Below are 15030 nucleotides of genomic sequence, written 5' to 3'. Positions count from 1 at the left end.
ACAAACCTGCCTGTATCCTTCCTAATAAATTTGTAGAGTCATACTGGGAATTTATTTTATTTGGGTCATATCTTAACTGCTGGGGTCTGTGGGTACGCAGAGAGACTGAGAATTACTGGTATTGGTGGATTGGAAGGTTTTCCAACATGACCACCACCACTGGACATGGATTGATAGTTCTTTAGTACAGGAGTACAGGATGAATAGGCACAAAAGTCCACATGGAGCTTCTAAAGACAGATTATTACAATGAAGAGGAGCAGTGATCCAGCGGATTGAACAAAATTCTCCTGATGTAGCTCGCTAGAAGGAAGTTATGGAAAATAAATGATTTTTTGTGATCGGTGAAATAAAGTTTCCATAATATTTCTATTAAATGTTGTCAGAGGGGTGCCTGGATGGCTCAGTCGGTTGAGCACCTGACTTTGAATTTCAGCTCAGGTCATGATCTCATGGTTTGTGGGATTGAGCCCCCGTGTTGGGCTCCGCACTGACAGGGCGGAGCCTGCTTGGGATTCTCTCTCCCTCTCTCTCTGCCCCTCCCTTGCACGTGCGTGCTTGCTCGCTCTCTCTCATAAATAAGTTTTTCAAAATGTCAGAAAGAAGTAAGATAGCACAAGGAAACAAACACAATAAAACTGTTTGAGATAGTGATTAGCTGACAACATTCTAGGAAATTGGATCAGTAAAGCAGAGAAGAAACCTGAGACTATAAAGAGTGAATGAGAAAGTGGTAAACACAAGATAGCCATTATGGTTCTACTTGAAGATCCAGGTGAATATTATAAAGTATTAAAGGTACAATAGAAGAAAACGTTACATTGTACCGGAAGACCCTTAGGGTTGCAAGTCAAGAATCCACACACCAGTGGGGAATGTATCTTTTAAACATTTAAAAAATGTTATTAGTCAAGACTTGCAAATAACCAGCCAGTAAAATTAACTCTGATTCCTTGGTTTGTTGTGTGGCAGAAAAAGGAAGTCCTAGAGCAATCTTTTTTTTTTTTATGAATTTATACATAAATCCCACAAAATACAGTGCTTGATTCTATTTGCTAATTGTCATGTGGAAGAACATTGATGATTATTTGCTAATAATTCTGGTTCTTCTCTTCTGAGCTACATGGTACATTTATGTTTCCATCCCCTCCAGAGTTAAGCATCACTCCTTGAATGGCTTTGGCCAAGGACATGTGAGTGGAAATGTTACTATTGGAAAGTATATATAAGTCAGTGCATAACTTAATACATTCCCTTCCCCCTAGCATGTCTCAAGTGGCAGGAATTCTATCATCTTGAATAAGGATGGCATAGAAAGCTGTCCTACCCCTATATAGACATGTGGTATGAATAAGAAAAAAAATCTTCATTTTAAGCCGCTAACCTTCTGAAATTACTTATTACTCCAGAGTAACTTAATTTATCTTAACACATAAGTACTAGAAGAATAATAACCCACAAACAACTATGGCTCGCTTTTATAATGTAAAAAGGTAGTACGTAAGAAATGCTATGGTTTGCTAAGATGACAGACATTTAATGAACTCAACACATTCTTAATAATATAAGACACTCTGCATTGGAGTAGAATGATGTTTTAATAGATGACTATTTCAGTTCACCTGTTACTTTTCTGCATAATGTTGAAATATTGGAGACATTTCTGTTTTAAATCAAAGGCATTGTTTTGAAAGTTCTGACAAGCGCTTTAGATATAATATAGAAATGGGAGTTAAACATTGGAAGGGGAACAAGTTCTTTGCCACTGATGAGATTCTATATCTAGAATATTCAGATCAAATTTTAAAAATTAATAGTCTATTAAAAGTGGCTGAATATAAGCATGTAAAATATTACAGCAATTACTAGTTAGAAAATGAGATTTTTAACAGAAAAAAATTAGATCTAGTCATAAATGTGACATACATATAATCTAAAAGATGAGTTTGAGAAAGAGTATATATATTCCCTTGTCCAAGAAGATTGTTATTCACAAAATCATGGATAGGTTTGGTGTGACTTAATTCAAAATCAACAGTATTATGGTGGGAGCGAATTTTTATTTTTAATTTATTGAGGTCTAATTGCATGCAGTAACATGCACAGATCCCAGATACACAGTTTGCATTTTGACATCTTGACACTGCATATACTGGTATAATCACACTAATCAAGGTGTTTAGACCATTTCCTTCCATTCTCAGAAGTTCCCATATGTTTCTTTCTAATCTGTTACCTCTGCCCCCCACCCCCAGCCCAGTAGCAACCACTGTACTGATTTCTGTTTTCAGAGATTATTTTGCCTGGTTTTGGACTTCCTGTAAAAATTTTTATTTATTTATTTGTTTTGAAAGAGACAGAGACAGCATGTGAGCAGGGGAGGGGCAAAAAGGCAAAGAGAAAAAATCCCAAGCAGGCTCCCCCTACATGGGGCTCAAACTCATGAAACTACAAGATCATAACTCGAGCAGAAACTGAGTCAGACGCTTAACCAGCTTAGCCACCCTGGCGCCCCTGAACTTCCTATAACTAGAATTATATAGTAGTTTTTTTATTTTTTATTTTTTATTATTTTTTGTTAGTAATTGACTTTTTTCAGGCTCAGCATATAGTTTTTGAATGCATTTACATCACTGCATTTATCAGTAGTTTATTTGTGGAGGGATATCCCATTGTATACATTTTCCTGTTAATACACATTTGTGTTGTTTCCAGTTTTTAGCTAATATGAGTAATGCTGCTGTGAAGATTCTTGGATGAAACTTTCTGTCTCGTGCTCATTTTACAAAAATTAGTGTTTGGTTGGGGCGCCTGGGTGGCGCAGTCGGTTGAGCGTCCGACTTCAGCCAGGTCACGATCTCGCGGTCCGTGAGTTCGAGCCCCGCGTCAGGCTCTGGGCTGATGGCTCGGAGCCTGGAGCCTGTTTGTGATTCTGTGTCTCCCTCTCTCTCTGCCCCTCCCCTGTTCATGCTCTGTCTCTCTCTGTCCCAAAAATAAAAAAATAAAAAAATAAATTAAAAAAACGTTGAAAAAAAAAAAGTGTTTGGTTGAGAACGTAACTGGTAAAAATTTCTATGTTTTTCCTGTTTGTGGAACATTAAAGGATATGGGAGGTTGTGTGTGTGTGTGTATTGGCAGGCTTCTTTGCTGAAGGTTGATTATACACTTACCCTTGAAAAGACTGTATTGCAGTTTCCTTCCAGAGCATCTTTTAAAATGCTGCCTCATTTAGGTTTCTTCAAATGAAAATCCTTTATGCACTCTGATTTTTCTGAATGGTCTGCCCTATTTTGTTACTCGTGCACTTAATCTGGTGCTCTAGTTATAGTTTCATGATGTGCTATTTGAGTTATTTTGGAAATTTTATTTCTTATAAATGCTATGTTTTGAGCAGTAAAATATAAAAAGAGGGAATGTCTCTTAGCACAAATCACAGATTGTTGAATGAGTCATGTAGATTGTTCCCACGTATGTGGAAAAATTACATCACTACCCGGTTCTGGCTTTTCTATTTATAATGTCCGAGGCCAACTCCCGCCACCCCCTTTTTTTTCCCTAATCCATCTTGTCTTTCTAAAGGCAGTGCAAAGCAACCAATAAAAGAGACTCTTGGTAGGTTTTTGGGGGGCCAAAAGGAAAATGGTATGAAATAAACCGTTAGCCAAGATGTTTCATCTTTAGATTTCTAGAGAGACTTAAAAAGATGTGAGCATACCTACCTGCCTTTTCATATACCATGTTCTCTTCATTCATTCATTAAACAAATTAATGATGACATTTGAGTTTTTATTTGAACTTAGATTTTTGCAAGTAACTCCAGATATGAAGGCCATAGTTTTTTGTTACGTGCATGTTTGTGTATTTTTGTTTTTTGACTAGGAAAGTTAGATACACTTTTTTTTCTTGAAAACATAGTGTGTGGAGACATCATAGTATCCCTTTAATTGTCAGATGCTATTAAAGGGGCTGACCTGTTTAAAAAATCTTGTTTTGGTGTTTATGATGTGGATTTGGTGAACAGAGCTTTTCATGGAACAGGCACAATATGATCTAATTTTAATTTAAGGAAAAAACATACACATGAATTAAAAAGGCAGAAAGTATATATACCAAAATGTTTACAGTGGCTTTCCCTAGTGTTGAGAATACAGGTAGTTTTTTGCATACATGCAAACACACACACACACACACACACACACACACACACACACACACTTGTAAGCAGGCATTATTATAATTCTGTTATGAAAAGGAAGAAAAATCAGTCTTTTTAAATTGGTCTCTGAGATACAGGCCTTGTTTAGTTAGTATTGCAGTGAGACTTCAGTCCATTATTACAGGTTTTGTTACTTTCGGGTAAGTTTTTAAAATCTTAATTTATATAATTAGAATTGCTTCCCAAGTTTAGTGATGTTTATTTTTTTGAGAGGGAAGCAGAAAAATCCATCATGACAGTCCCATCCATTTAACCTTCTTTTTCTCTTATTTTGGGCCACCTGCTCAATCTCTCATCTTCTGAAGTTGCCTTATAAACTGATCTGCCTGCTTCTGCTTTCCTTGGCCATTCTTACTACATACGGGTAGGGCAGATGGGGACCCTGCCTCTCATCTCAGTTCCCTTGTAACAGGAAATAGTCCAAGTGATATCTGGTTACTCCCAAGTGTTTTGAGTGTTCAAAGAAATATAAATTATTCCAGAACCATCAGGAATGATTCTGTTGCACATTTACCTCCTTCCTTAAATAAAGCAGTAAGATTAGATTAAGATTACTATACTTGGTTCATAAGCATTTTAATTAATGTACTACATAGACAGTATTTCAGAGGATTTAGCAGAGTTTACGTTGAGTTCCTTCCTTCTTTTCTCTTTGCTGTCCTTCTGGTCATATACCTGTAGCGGAGCCCTCTGCTACTTTTAAAGTCTCAAAAGGAGGGAGATGTCAGAAGATGTGTCAAACTATTTTCATTTTCCTAGTAGTAGATAGCTAATATCAGGCATTCACCTTGAACTTTTTAATCACTTTACATGCCTGTGCTGTACCTGTTTTGGCTTATTTAATCCTTATGATCTTTAGACTGTGAGGTTATTAGGGAGATTTAAAGCTGAGAAATGCCATGATTTGTCGAAGGCTAAGTGGCAAATGGTACAGTCCGTGCTTGTAACCATTATATTAATTGACTGTCACCAGAAGCTCTTTTAATTGCTGAGTTAACTAATTTCTGCCATTTCTTTCTCCTTTCTCTTTAGGCAACAATGAAAATGGTCTGGTTCCTGCTCTCAGTTTTGTCACACTTTGGTGGAAAAGCTCATGTTTTACAAATCCAGTATAGAACAGTCTTTGGGATCAGTTGCACATTTCCGTTCTAGTTGTGTCATCTTACACAAATTTTATTTCTGAAGTGGCAGTAAAAGTGGTACCTACCTTTATCAGGCTGGGAGGATTAAAAGAGAACATTTACGCAGTGACTAGCGTGGGCAGCTGTTCAGTGGTAATAACTCTTGTCGCTGTGGAGATGTTACGAGCTACTGAGCATTCCCCCCAAAGCAGTGATCAACCAAATCTGTTCATATTTAGTTTCCTAGCGTGACCTATTTTACCACTGGCCCTTTGCTTAAAAAGAAAATACCTACCTGGCTTTCTTCTCACTAATTCTAGGCTTAACATTTTACTCTGTATAAATTATTTGGCCAGAAATATTTTTTTCATCTAGTAGTTACTAAAACATAAGTTTCAGCTTAGTTCTTTGCAAAACATTTCCCATGAAAGCTTAATAACTTTTTATATGAAACTGTGTGCATTAATACCATTGTGAAAAGTGCTTTCTGGTTTTTTCTATGTCCCTTGCAAATTTTGGTTTTGAATCACATTTATCTTTGTATCACATGTGAATAGCTTTATTTTGCTGTGTGTGTTTATTTTGACTAATACTTTTTTCTTCCAAAAGTTAGAATATGACTAATCAAAGCATAATGTCTAAAAAGGGTTATTCTTGGCCTGGCATCATAGTTAAAGGAACGCTTTAGGACAGATGTCTGAGACCTGATACTTAAGCTGGAGCCTGGATGTCCATGTTGAGATTTCCTAGGAATAAAAGCGCCTGAGTTGGGCATTAAAGAGTGTTCAGTAGATCCTATTTAGACTTGTGCTTGTATTTTTAGGTGACCGAGTTATTGACGTGGGGTCTGAATGGAGAACTTTCAGCAATGATAAAGCAACAAAAGATCCATCTCGAGTTGGAGACTCTCAGAATCCTCTACTGAGTGATGGAGATTTGTCAACCATGATTGGCAAGGTAATAAATCCGCTCAACAGGAAGTAGCAAGTATGGACTGACCAAAGACCTGGGGGTTTGGAAACTTTGCAAAAGTATCAGTCACTGCCCCGTGAGGAATCTTGACCTGAGAATGAGATTTACCAGTCATACTGTTGTGGAATGATTGTTCCCTTACACATATCTTCCACACAGATCAAAATTACAGTCTTTATATCTTAGGCCCTTGTTTTCATGAAGCACATTTTGCCCAAAAATTGAGTGTAGAATGGTCTTTATGAGGTCTTATTGATATGTTCCTTGAATATTATAAATGTCTTTTCTTTCCCCCCCACATTACCTAAGATAATTGTAGGTCAGCATAGCCTGTTTTCTAATATTGGTGAATTTATGACCTACCTAATGACGTATAAAGCTTCACATTCCTCATCAGTGAAGTGAGAATAAGAGTACTTCATAGAAACATTGAGGGTTACATGGGAACGTATTATAAAGTGTTTATAACAACATGTAGTGTGTATTCAGTAAATCGTAGCTGCTGCTATTAGATAAGGCAGTAGTGTAATCTGTCTGGCAACCTGGCTCTTTTTTGCTCTTTTACCTGAATTGGAAGTAGCGGGGGCAATATTCAAGGAAACTAACCAAGTGATGCTGTTTCAGAACTTCATCTATACCACTGCATAGTCTCTTTTTAAGAAAGTGTTCTGAAAAGGCAAGTTATTAATTATTTTTTCATGCTCTATAAAGTACATATAAAATTTGAAAAGTGGTGTAGGCTTTGAAAAAAGCTGATAGTATCTTAAGTAGGTGGTTTCTGCATTTGCTTTAGCCTTACAGGCTGAGTAAAAAGCATACTGAGGACATTTTAAAATCTAAGATCACAACTAATGGACACTGTAACTTCTTTTAGTGTTTGTTTTTTAATAGGAAATACATGACTCATACACAAATGTAAAAAGAACACAATAAATTTTCTCTTGACCCCCACACTCAGTTCCCACCACAACCCTCTTTCCCTGTCAAAAACAGGATAACCACTATCACTAGTTTTCTCCTGTATCCTTTGACCGTTGTTTATGCCTACCCTGCAGAAATTCTTAAGATGCTACATTTGTCATATACTGAATTTCTGTATGTATTTGGGAATATTTCTGGACATTCTGTCCTTTTCTCTGTCCTGGCCTAGTCAGTCGCATGTCACACCACACTGTGTTAATATCTAGTAGTATTAGTTTTCCCTCGTTGCTCTTCTTTCTTAGCGTTTTCTTCACTAGTCTTTTCCATTTAAAGGTTAGGATCACTTTGTTAAAAAAAAAGTTGGTATTTTCAGTGAGGTTTTGGTTAGACTTATTTGCAAGTTGACTTAGGGAAAGTAGACTTCTTCCTGTCCAGAAACATAGTGTGCTTTTCCACTTCCTTAAGTCATGTGTGTCCTTCAGAGGATGTTTTCTTCATAAGGGTCTTGAATGTTTAAGTTGATTCCTAGATATTTATCTTTTTTGTTGTTTTGTATTGGCGCTTTTGTTTTTCATTGTCTTCTGTTTGGTTATACATATGAAGGCTATTGATTTCTATTCATTTTGACCTTGCCTCTAATGAATTCTATTATTTTTAGCAGTTTTACAGTGATTTTGAGTGTTCTAAGTATACAAAAAGACTATCTGCAAATCGTTTACCACTCCTTCTCAAATTAGTACTTCTAATTTTTCTCTTGCCTAATTTTAAAATAATTACACCAGTATAGTTAATATAATTTTTGTCTAATTACATTATGTAATTATAATTACATTATATTGGCTAGTTTTCCTAGTACAGGGATACCTTAGAGATGCTGCGGGTTTGGTTCCAGACCACCACAGTAACACAAATATTCCAATAAAGAGAGTCAAATGCCTTTTTGTAGCTTCCCAGTACATATAAAAGTCATACTTATGCTGTACTGTAGTCTATTAAGTATGCAGTAGCATTATGTAAAAAAAAAATATGCATATACCTTAATTTAAAAATACTGTATTGCTAATAACCATAATGTGAGCTTTCAGCAAGTTACCACCTTATTGCTGGTACAGGGTCTTGCCTCGATGTTGATGGTTTCTGAAGGGTAGGTGACTGAAATTTTTTTTAAAGTTTATTTATTGATTTTGAGAGAACACGCATGTGCATGTGTGAGCAGGGGAGGGGTAGAGAAGGAGAGAGTGAGAATCTCAAGTAGGCTCTGTGCTGTCAGTATAGAACCCAAAGTGAGTCTTGATCCCATGGCCATGAGTTAGATCATGACCTGAGCAGAAATAAAAGAGTCAGACATTTAATGGAGCCACCCAGATGTCCTGGCAATTTCTTAAAATGAGACAGTAATGAAGTTTGCTCTGCCAGTTGACTATTCCTTTTCACAAGTGATTTCTCTGTAGCTTGTGATGCTGTTTGATAGTGTTTTACCCACAGTAGAACTTCTCTGAAAATCGGGAGTCAGTCCTCTCAAACCCTGCAGCTGCTTTATCAACTAAGTTTATGGAAGTCCTAGATGGCATCTTCTTCCAATAGAAGGCTGTAAATCTGTTTGGTGTAGCCGTCTTCATGAATTCTCTTAGCTGGATCTTCTGGATAACTTGCTGCAGCTTCTACATCACCTGCTGCTTCACCTTGCACTTTCTGTACTATAGACAGCTGCTTCTCCTTAAACCTCATGAACCAACCTCTGCTAGCTTCCAAATTTCTCCTGCAGCATCCTCACCTCTCTCCACCTTTATAGAAAGGAATAGAGTTAGGGCCTTGCTCTGGATTAGGCTTTGGCTTAAGGGATTGTTGTGGCTGGTTTGACTTTCTGTGCAGACCTCTAAAACTTTCTCCACATTAGCAATACGGCTGTTGCGTTTTCTTATCATTGGTGTGTTCACTGGAGTAGCACTTTTAATTTTCTTCAAGAACTTTCCCTTTGCATTCACAACTTGGCTGTTTGGCACAAGAGGCCTGTCATTTGGCCTGTCTCAGCTTTTGACATGCCTTCCTCACTACGCTTAACATTTCTAGCTTTTGATTTAAAACGAGAAACATAGGACTATTCCTTTGACTTGAACACGGAGAGGCCATTATTGGGTTATTAATTAGCCTGATTTCAGTATTGTGTCTCAGGGAATAGGGAGGCCTGAGGAGAGGGAGAAAGGTGGGGGGACCAGCTGCTCAGTGGCGCAGTGAGAACATGCAGATTTATTAAGTTTCCCGTCTTAGAAGTGTGCAGTTTGTGGAGTCCCAAAACAATTACGAGAGTAACATCAAAGATCACTGCACAGATCACCATAATGAATAAGTTTGAAATATTGCAAGAATGTGACATAGAGATCTGGAATCAGCAAATGCTGTTGGAAAAATGGTGCCAAGAGACTTGATCAATGTAGGGTTGCTACAGACCTTCAATTTGTTAACAACCACCACCACCACCACCCCAACAACAAAATACGGTCTCTGCTAAATGTGGTAAAGTGAAGCACAGTAAAACAGAGTATGCCTTTTTTCTCCATTAATCATTGTTCTGGCCTAAGCCTGGAGGAGTGATTTTCTAATAAGCACCACCCACTCATTTGTAGTATTTTGCGAGTTCTTCTCGAAAAATGGCTTTTGAATTTTGTTTGCCTGCCTTTATAGCACCTTTGGAGAAGATCCTTCAATTTTTCTCCTTAGGTCTGTTAATGTGACAGTTTGTGTTATTGGCTTCTCTCACAGATACTCATTTAAACCATCTTGACCTGGTATTTTTTCTACTAAGGAATAGGGAGGAGGCACAGGGTAGATTTCTTGGGCATATAGAGTCAGATCATGTAAGTTATGTTTTCTTAGAAATGTCTGTTCGTTCTTTGAAAACTTTTTTGCATAAAGTTATAAAACTTTGTTTTACAGGGTACAGGAGCTGCAAGTTTTGATGAATTTGGCAATTCTAAGTACCAAAATCGGAGAACAATGAGTAGTTCTGATCGGGCAATGATGAATGCTTTCAAAGAAATCACTACTATGGCAGACAGAATCAACCTCCCTCGAAATATAGTTGTAAGCTCTTGTCTGTCTCCTTTAAGCCATTCTGGCATTGACTTAGCATAATTTAATGAACATATGAAATTTTGATATTGCAACTAATTAAATGGCCTAGAGTTAATTAAACTTCGTTTCTTTGCTTTAAAGGATCGAACAAATAATTTATTCAAGCAAGTGTATGAACAGAAGAGCCTGAAGGGAAGAGCTAATGATGCCATAGCTTCCGCTTGTCTCTATATTGCCTGTAGACAAGAAGGGGTTCCTAGGACATTTAAAGGTAAGTTTTTAGTTGCGGAGATAAAAATGTTTTCTATGTTAAAGTAACAGCCCGAAGTCAAGGAGCTTTGACACTATGTAGCTGAGTCATGTCTTCCTGGTTACCTCCAGTAATCCATCTTTGTATCATTTCCAGATGCCTCCTTATTTTGTTCCTTGACAGAAGATCTTAGCCATGTTCTTTTCCAGCTGTTTTAGTCATTCTAGTCCACGTAAGCTCCGTGTTCTTTGCTCGTGAGATCTTCTGACCGACTTCCATCTTGTGGGCTTTGAGGCCTGGCTTCGTAGGCCAGAGTAAGCCTTTGTTACCAAGCGTGTACCCTTGATGCATGGAAAACCATTTCCACTCCTAGCACAGGTCTCTACAGGTGAGGGAATCAGGCCTTAGAAAACATTCTCGAGTTTTACAATTTGCACTTTTACACTTAAGCTGGAGGCTTTGGGAGAACTCGTATTTTTGTCCAGTTTGCAGTCACGAATACATGACAGCCTGTTGGCTGTGACGCTCACACTGACTTGCCCTCCAGAGTTTGTTTTAGCTTAAGATTTTCATTACCTTTCATTCATCAGTGAGTACTTTACGATGCGGCAGTGGCTTTTATCATCATCATCGTTTTTGTTATTACAACTAAAACGAAGGCTTTTGGTCTGAAAGTGTTTGGTAGTTTAGTATTTAGAATAACAGGGTCGAATATTTGATCTCATGTTATTATGCCTATAATCTCAGGGGTTGCATGTACATGTGACATTGGGTAGCTTGAGAAGTACTCTTTAGCTTTGAGGTTTTTTTTTTTTATTTCCGTGATAGACATACTTCTTATAACAGATTAATACATAAATATAAACAAAGTTTGGATTAGTAGAAGAAACTTGTTTGAATTGAAATTTCAGAGAAGTTAATATTTTGAGATATTAAGAACCTACATTTAACTTGTTTGAAAGACTTCTTTACAGCTAAAGTAAAAATGTTATGTTATATACCATGCATGTGTATATATATACATCATCTATACTATATATGAGTTTTGGGTGGACAGTATTATACATTTGACCCTTGAACAACACGAATTTGAACTGTGTGCATCCACTTATACACTGATTTTTTTTTATATAGTACTGTAGTTACTCTTATAATATCCTTATTTTCTTTAGCTTACTTTATTATAAAAACAGTCTATAATACGTACACGAAATCAATGTTGACTGTTATCGATAAGGCTTCCTGTCGATAATACACTATTGGTAGTTAAGTTTTGGGGGAATAAAGAGTTCTCTCTGGAGCTGTGACTGTGCTGGGGGTTGGCACCCCCTAACCTGAGTTGTTCAGGGGTCAGCTGTAATTTGACGTCTGTGATCACTATGAAGTAATCACTAAAAGTCTAGTTACCATCCATCATCAGACAGTTGCCTCCCTTCACTTGTTTTGTCTCCTCCCCAAGTCCTTTCTCCTCTGGTAATCGCCAGTGTGCTGTCTGTATCCATGAGTTTTTGTTTCCTTTGTCTGTTTGTTTTGGTTTTTTTGGATTCCACTTACAAGGGAAATCATTTGTCTTTCTCGGGCTCATTTCACTTAGCATAATACCCCCTAGATCCATCCATGTTGTTGCAAATGACAAGATTTCATTCTTTTTTTATGGCTGAGTAGTATCCATCGTGTTTATATAGCACCTCTTCATCCATCTCTCCACTGATGGACATTTGGATAGTTTCCATTTCTTGCCTTTTGTAACTAATGTTGCATTGAACATAGGGGTGCATATATCTTTTTGAATCAGTGTCTTAGTATTCTTTGTATGAATACCCAGAAGTGGAATAGCTGGATCATACGGTTTTTCTGTTCTTAGTGTTTTGAGGGGCTCCATAGTGGCACCAATTTACATTCCCACCAACAGTGCATGAGGGTTTCCTTTCCCCCACATCTTCTCCCCTAAGACTTACTATTTCTTGTCTTTTTGAAAATAGCCATTCTGACCAGCAAGTGCTGATATCTCATTGTGGTTTTGATTTGCATTTTCCTATGATTAGTGATGTCGAGCATCTTTTCACATGCCTGTTGGCCATCCGCATGTTGTCTTTGGAAAAGTATCTATTCAGATCCCCTGCCCATTTTTTAATCAGGCCATTTAAAGCATAATTGCATTTTTGCAAATAGAATATATTTTATAATCAAATGATTTTTTAGTGAACCATATGACTAATGTGGATTTAATTTTTTTTTTTTTTTTCAGAAATATGTGCCGTGTCACGAATTTCTAAGAAAGAAATCGGTCGATGCTTTAAACTTATTTTGAAAGCTCTAGAAACCAGTGTGGATTTGATTACAACCGGGGACTTCATGTCCAGGTTTTGTTCCAACCTTTGTCTTCCTAAACAAGTACAGATGGCAGCTACACACATAGCCCGTAAAGCTGTGGAATTGGACTTGGTTCCTGGAAGGAGCCCGATATCTGTGGCGGCGGCAGCCATTTACATGGCCTCACAGGCCTCCGCTGAGAAGAGGACCCAAAAAGGTAGGATTCTTTCTCAGGAAGGGCAGTGATGAAACTGAAGTTTTAGTGTGTCATTGTATTTCCATTTTAGGTACAAAGCAGGTAAATATCCCAAACCCACATTTAAGAGGTAGTTTCTTAGAGTCAAAACTGACAAGCAAAATACTAGATTTTCTTAAGTGGCTCATAAACAAAAATATTTGTGGATACACATACATACTCTGTGTATGACATGCTTTGTTCCCATTCACTTTAAGTATTGAGTTTGTCCATTTTTCATTTCTAGAAGTTGTTTTTGTCCCACCTAAACATTATTTTGAATAGTTCTTTTTTCCCCTCAAAACTTAACCAAAATTTTTTATATCTTGAGAGGTGGGGGCCATGCCTGTTTCCTGCTGTCCGGCGTGGCCCGCACAGCTCGGCACATGGGAAATTTGTGCTGATCGGCAGCTGTAACATTCCTCGAAGCCTCTTCTCTTTCTCCTTTCGTATGTTACTCACTTTCTTAATGAAGATCCTGATAGAAGTAGTTCAGCCTTCTAAAGCCAGTTTTGAGTTTACTGTCATAGGGGAACTTTCAAACAGAAGTCCTAAGTGAATTTCTTTACAAGCATGTATTCATCAATTACTTCTCTGAACCTCAAAAAGATGCATAAAGAAAAAGGAGCAGTGAGTTCAAAATTGAAAAGGTAGCGAAATTCCTTGCTGCGATGACTGTACTACCCTACTCAGAACAGCCTTTCACCTCAGCTTAGGCCGTATGTTTCTATATTAATAAAAGTAATACATCACATAGAAGAATGATTAGAAGGAAGCCAACCATTGGTTATCCGTTCCCTTTGGCCTCCAGTCATATTTTTTAAGGAAATTTTGAGTCTTCTGGTAAAATTGAGAAGTTGAAGCGAAGCAGATTGTCCTTAACTTTATTCCTACTTGTAAAGTTTGTTCTAATCAACAGAGAAATATTGATCTTGGCACTTTGTGCTGCTTGTGTTTTACATGAAGTTCTTTGTTTTTAAGGCCCCTTTCTTCCCTTCCCAGGGGCCGGTTGGCGTTCACTGGTATCTGTGTCTAGAGGATAAGAAACTTAAAATTAGCTCGTTGCACAGTGATGGCAGGCATCCACACTGAAAACTCGTAAAACCTTATGATTTGAACTGTGGAAAGGTTACGGTAAAATGAGTTTGTTTTAAAGCCGGTCTTTTAAAACTCCATTTTGTTTAAGTATTTATAACCCAATACTTGTCAAGTGGCAGTCCTCTGGGACTTTTTAATAAAAAGGAAGAAAGATGACAATGACTTTGAAGGGTAAACGTGGATCTACTGTACACTAGAAATACTCGTGAGCTCCCTGTGCTCAGTGTTCTGTGTTTGCAAGAGTGGAAGCTTCCCATTGTGCTAGAACGTACAGCTGTATCAAGTAGCTGTGTACTATCTGAGGTACGAAGTAGACAGAAGAGGTTGTGGAACCATTTCTAGTACGATTCCCTTTTAGCTTGAGCCTTTTAACCAGAGAACTTCTTAACAGAATGAACTAGAAGTTAATTAGAAGAGGAACTTTCAAAAATAGCAATGATGAAGTGAGTTTCTTCATAAGAATGTATTCATGGGTTACTCCCGGGATCCTCAGAAAGACTTCCTGTCTTTCTAGATACTAGATCCTATGGCTACTATAATAGTTACCACTCATGGTGCTGTGCCCTGGGCATTGTTCCAATGTTTTACATCTAGTGAATCTTTTCCTACTACTATGACAGCCCTTTGAGGTAATAAGGGCTCCTACCTCATTATTGTTACTAACTGTAGCCCTCCATTCTGCCTCTTCGTATGGACTTCCATCGTCAGGTTTTAAAAATCAACATTTCTCGTTTTCTCACTCTGGCTTTTATATTACCGTATCTCACAAACTGGAGTGCACGTAGTGGAAGGGAGATAGGATGGAAGTTATCCTTAATATGTTGATTTCTGT

The 15030-nt window shown here is 37.6% G+C and overlaps 1 protein-coding gene across 1 annotated transcript in view; it reads left to right on the top strand.

Annotated features, from left to right (window-relative positions):
- Positions 1-15030, top strand: part of GTF2B (general transcription factor IIB) — a 33122-nt gene that overhangs the window by 17658 nt on the left and 434 nt on the right. The window contains exons 3-6 of the mRNA XM_025932647.2: positions 6161-6294; positions 10165-10311; positions 10444-10573; positions 12801-13082. Coding sequence (XP_025788432.1) covers positions 6161-6294; positions 10165-10311; positions 10444-10573; positions 12801-13082 — 693 coding nt within the window. The remainder of the gene's footprint in view (positions 1-6160; positions 6295-10164; positions 10312-10443; positions 10574-12800; positions 13083-15030) is intronic.

This window comes from Puma concolor, chromosome C1 (genome assembly GCF_028749965.1).
Source record: "Puma concolor isolate L17-30 chromosome C1, mPumCon1.1.hap2, whole genome shotgun sequence".
Lineage (NCBI taxonomy): Eukaryota > Metazoa > Chordata > Mammalia > Carnivora > Felidae > Puma > Puma concolor.
The sequence above is the reverse complement of the archived record's forward strand: the minus strand, read 5'-3'. Positions and strand labels throughout refer to the sequence as shown.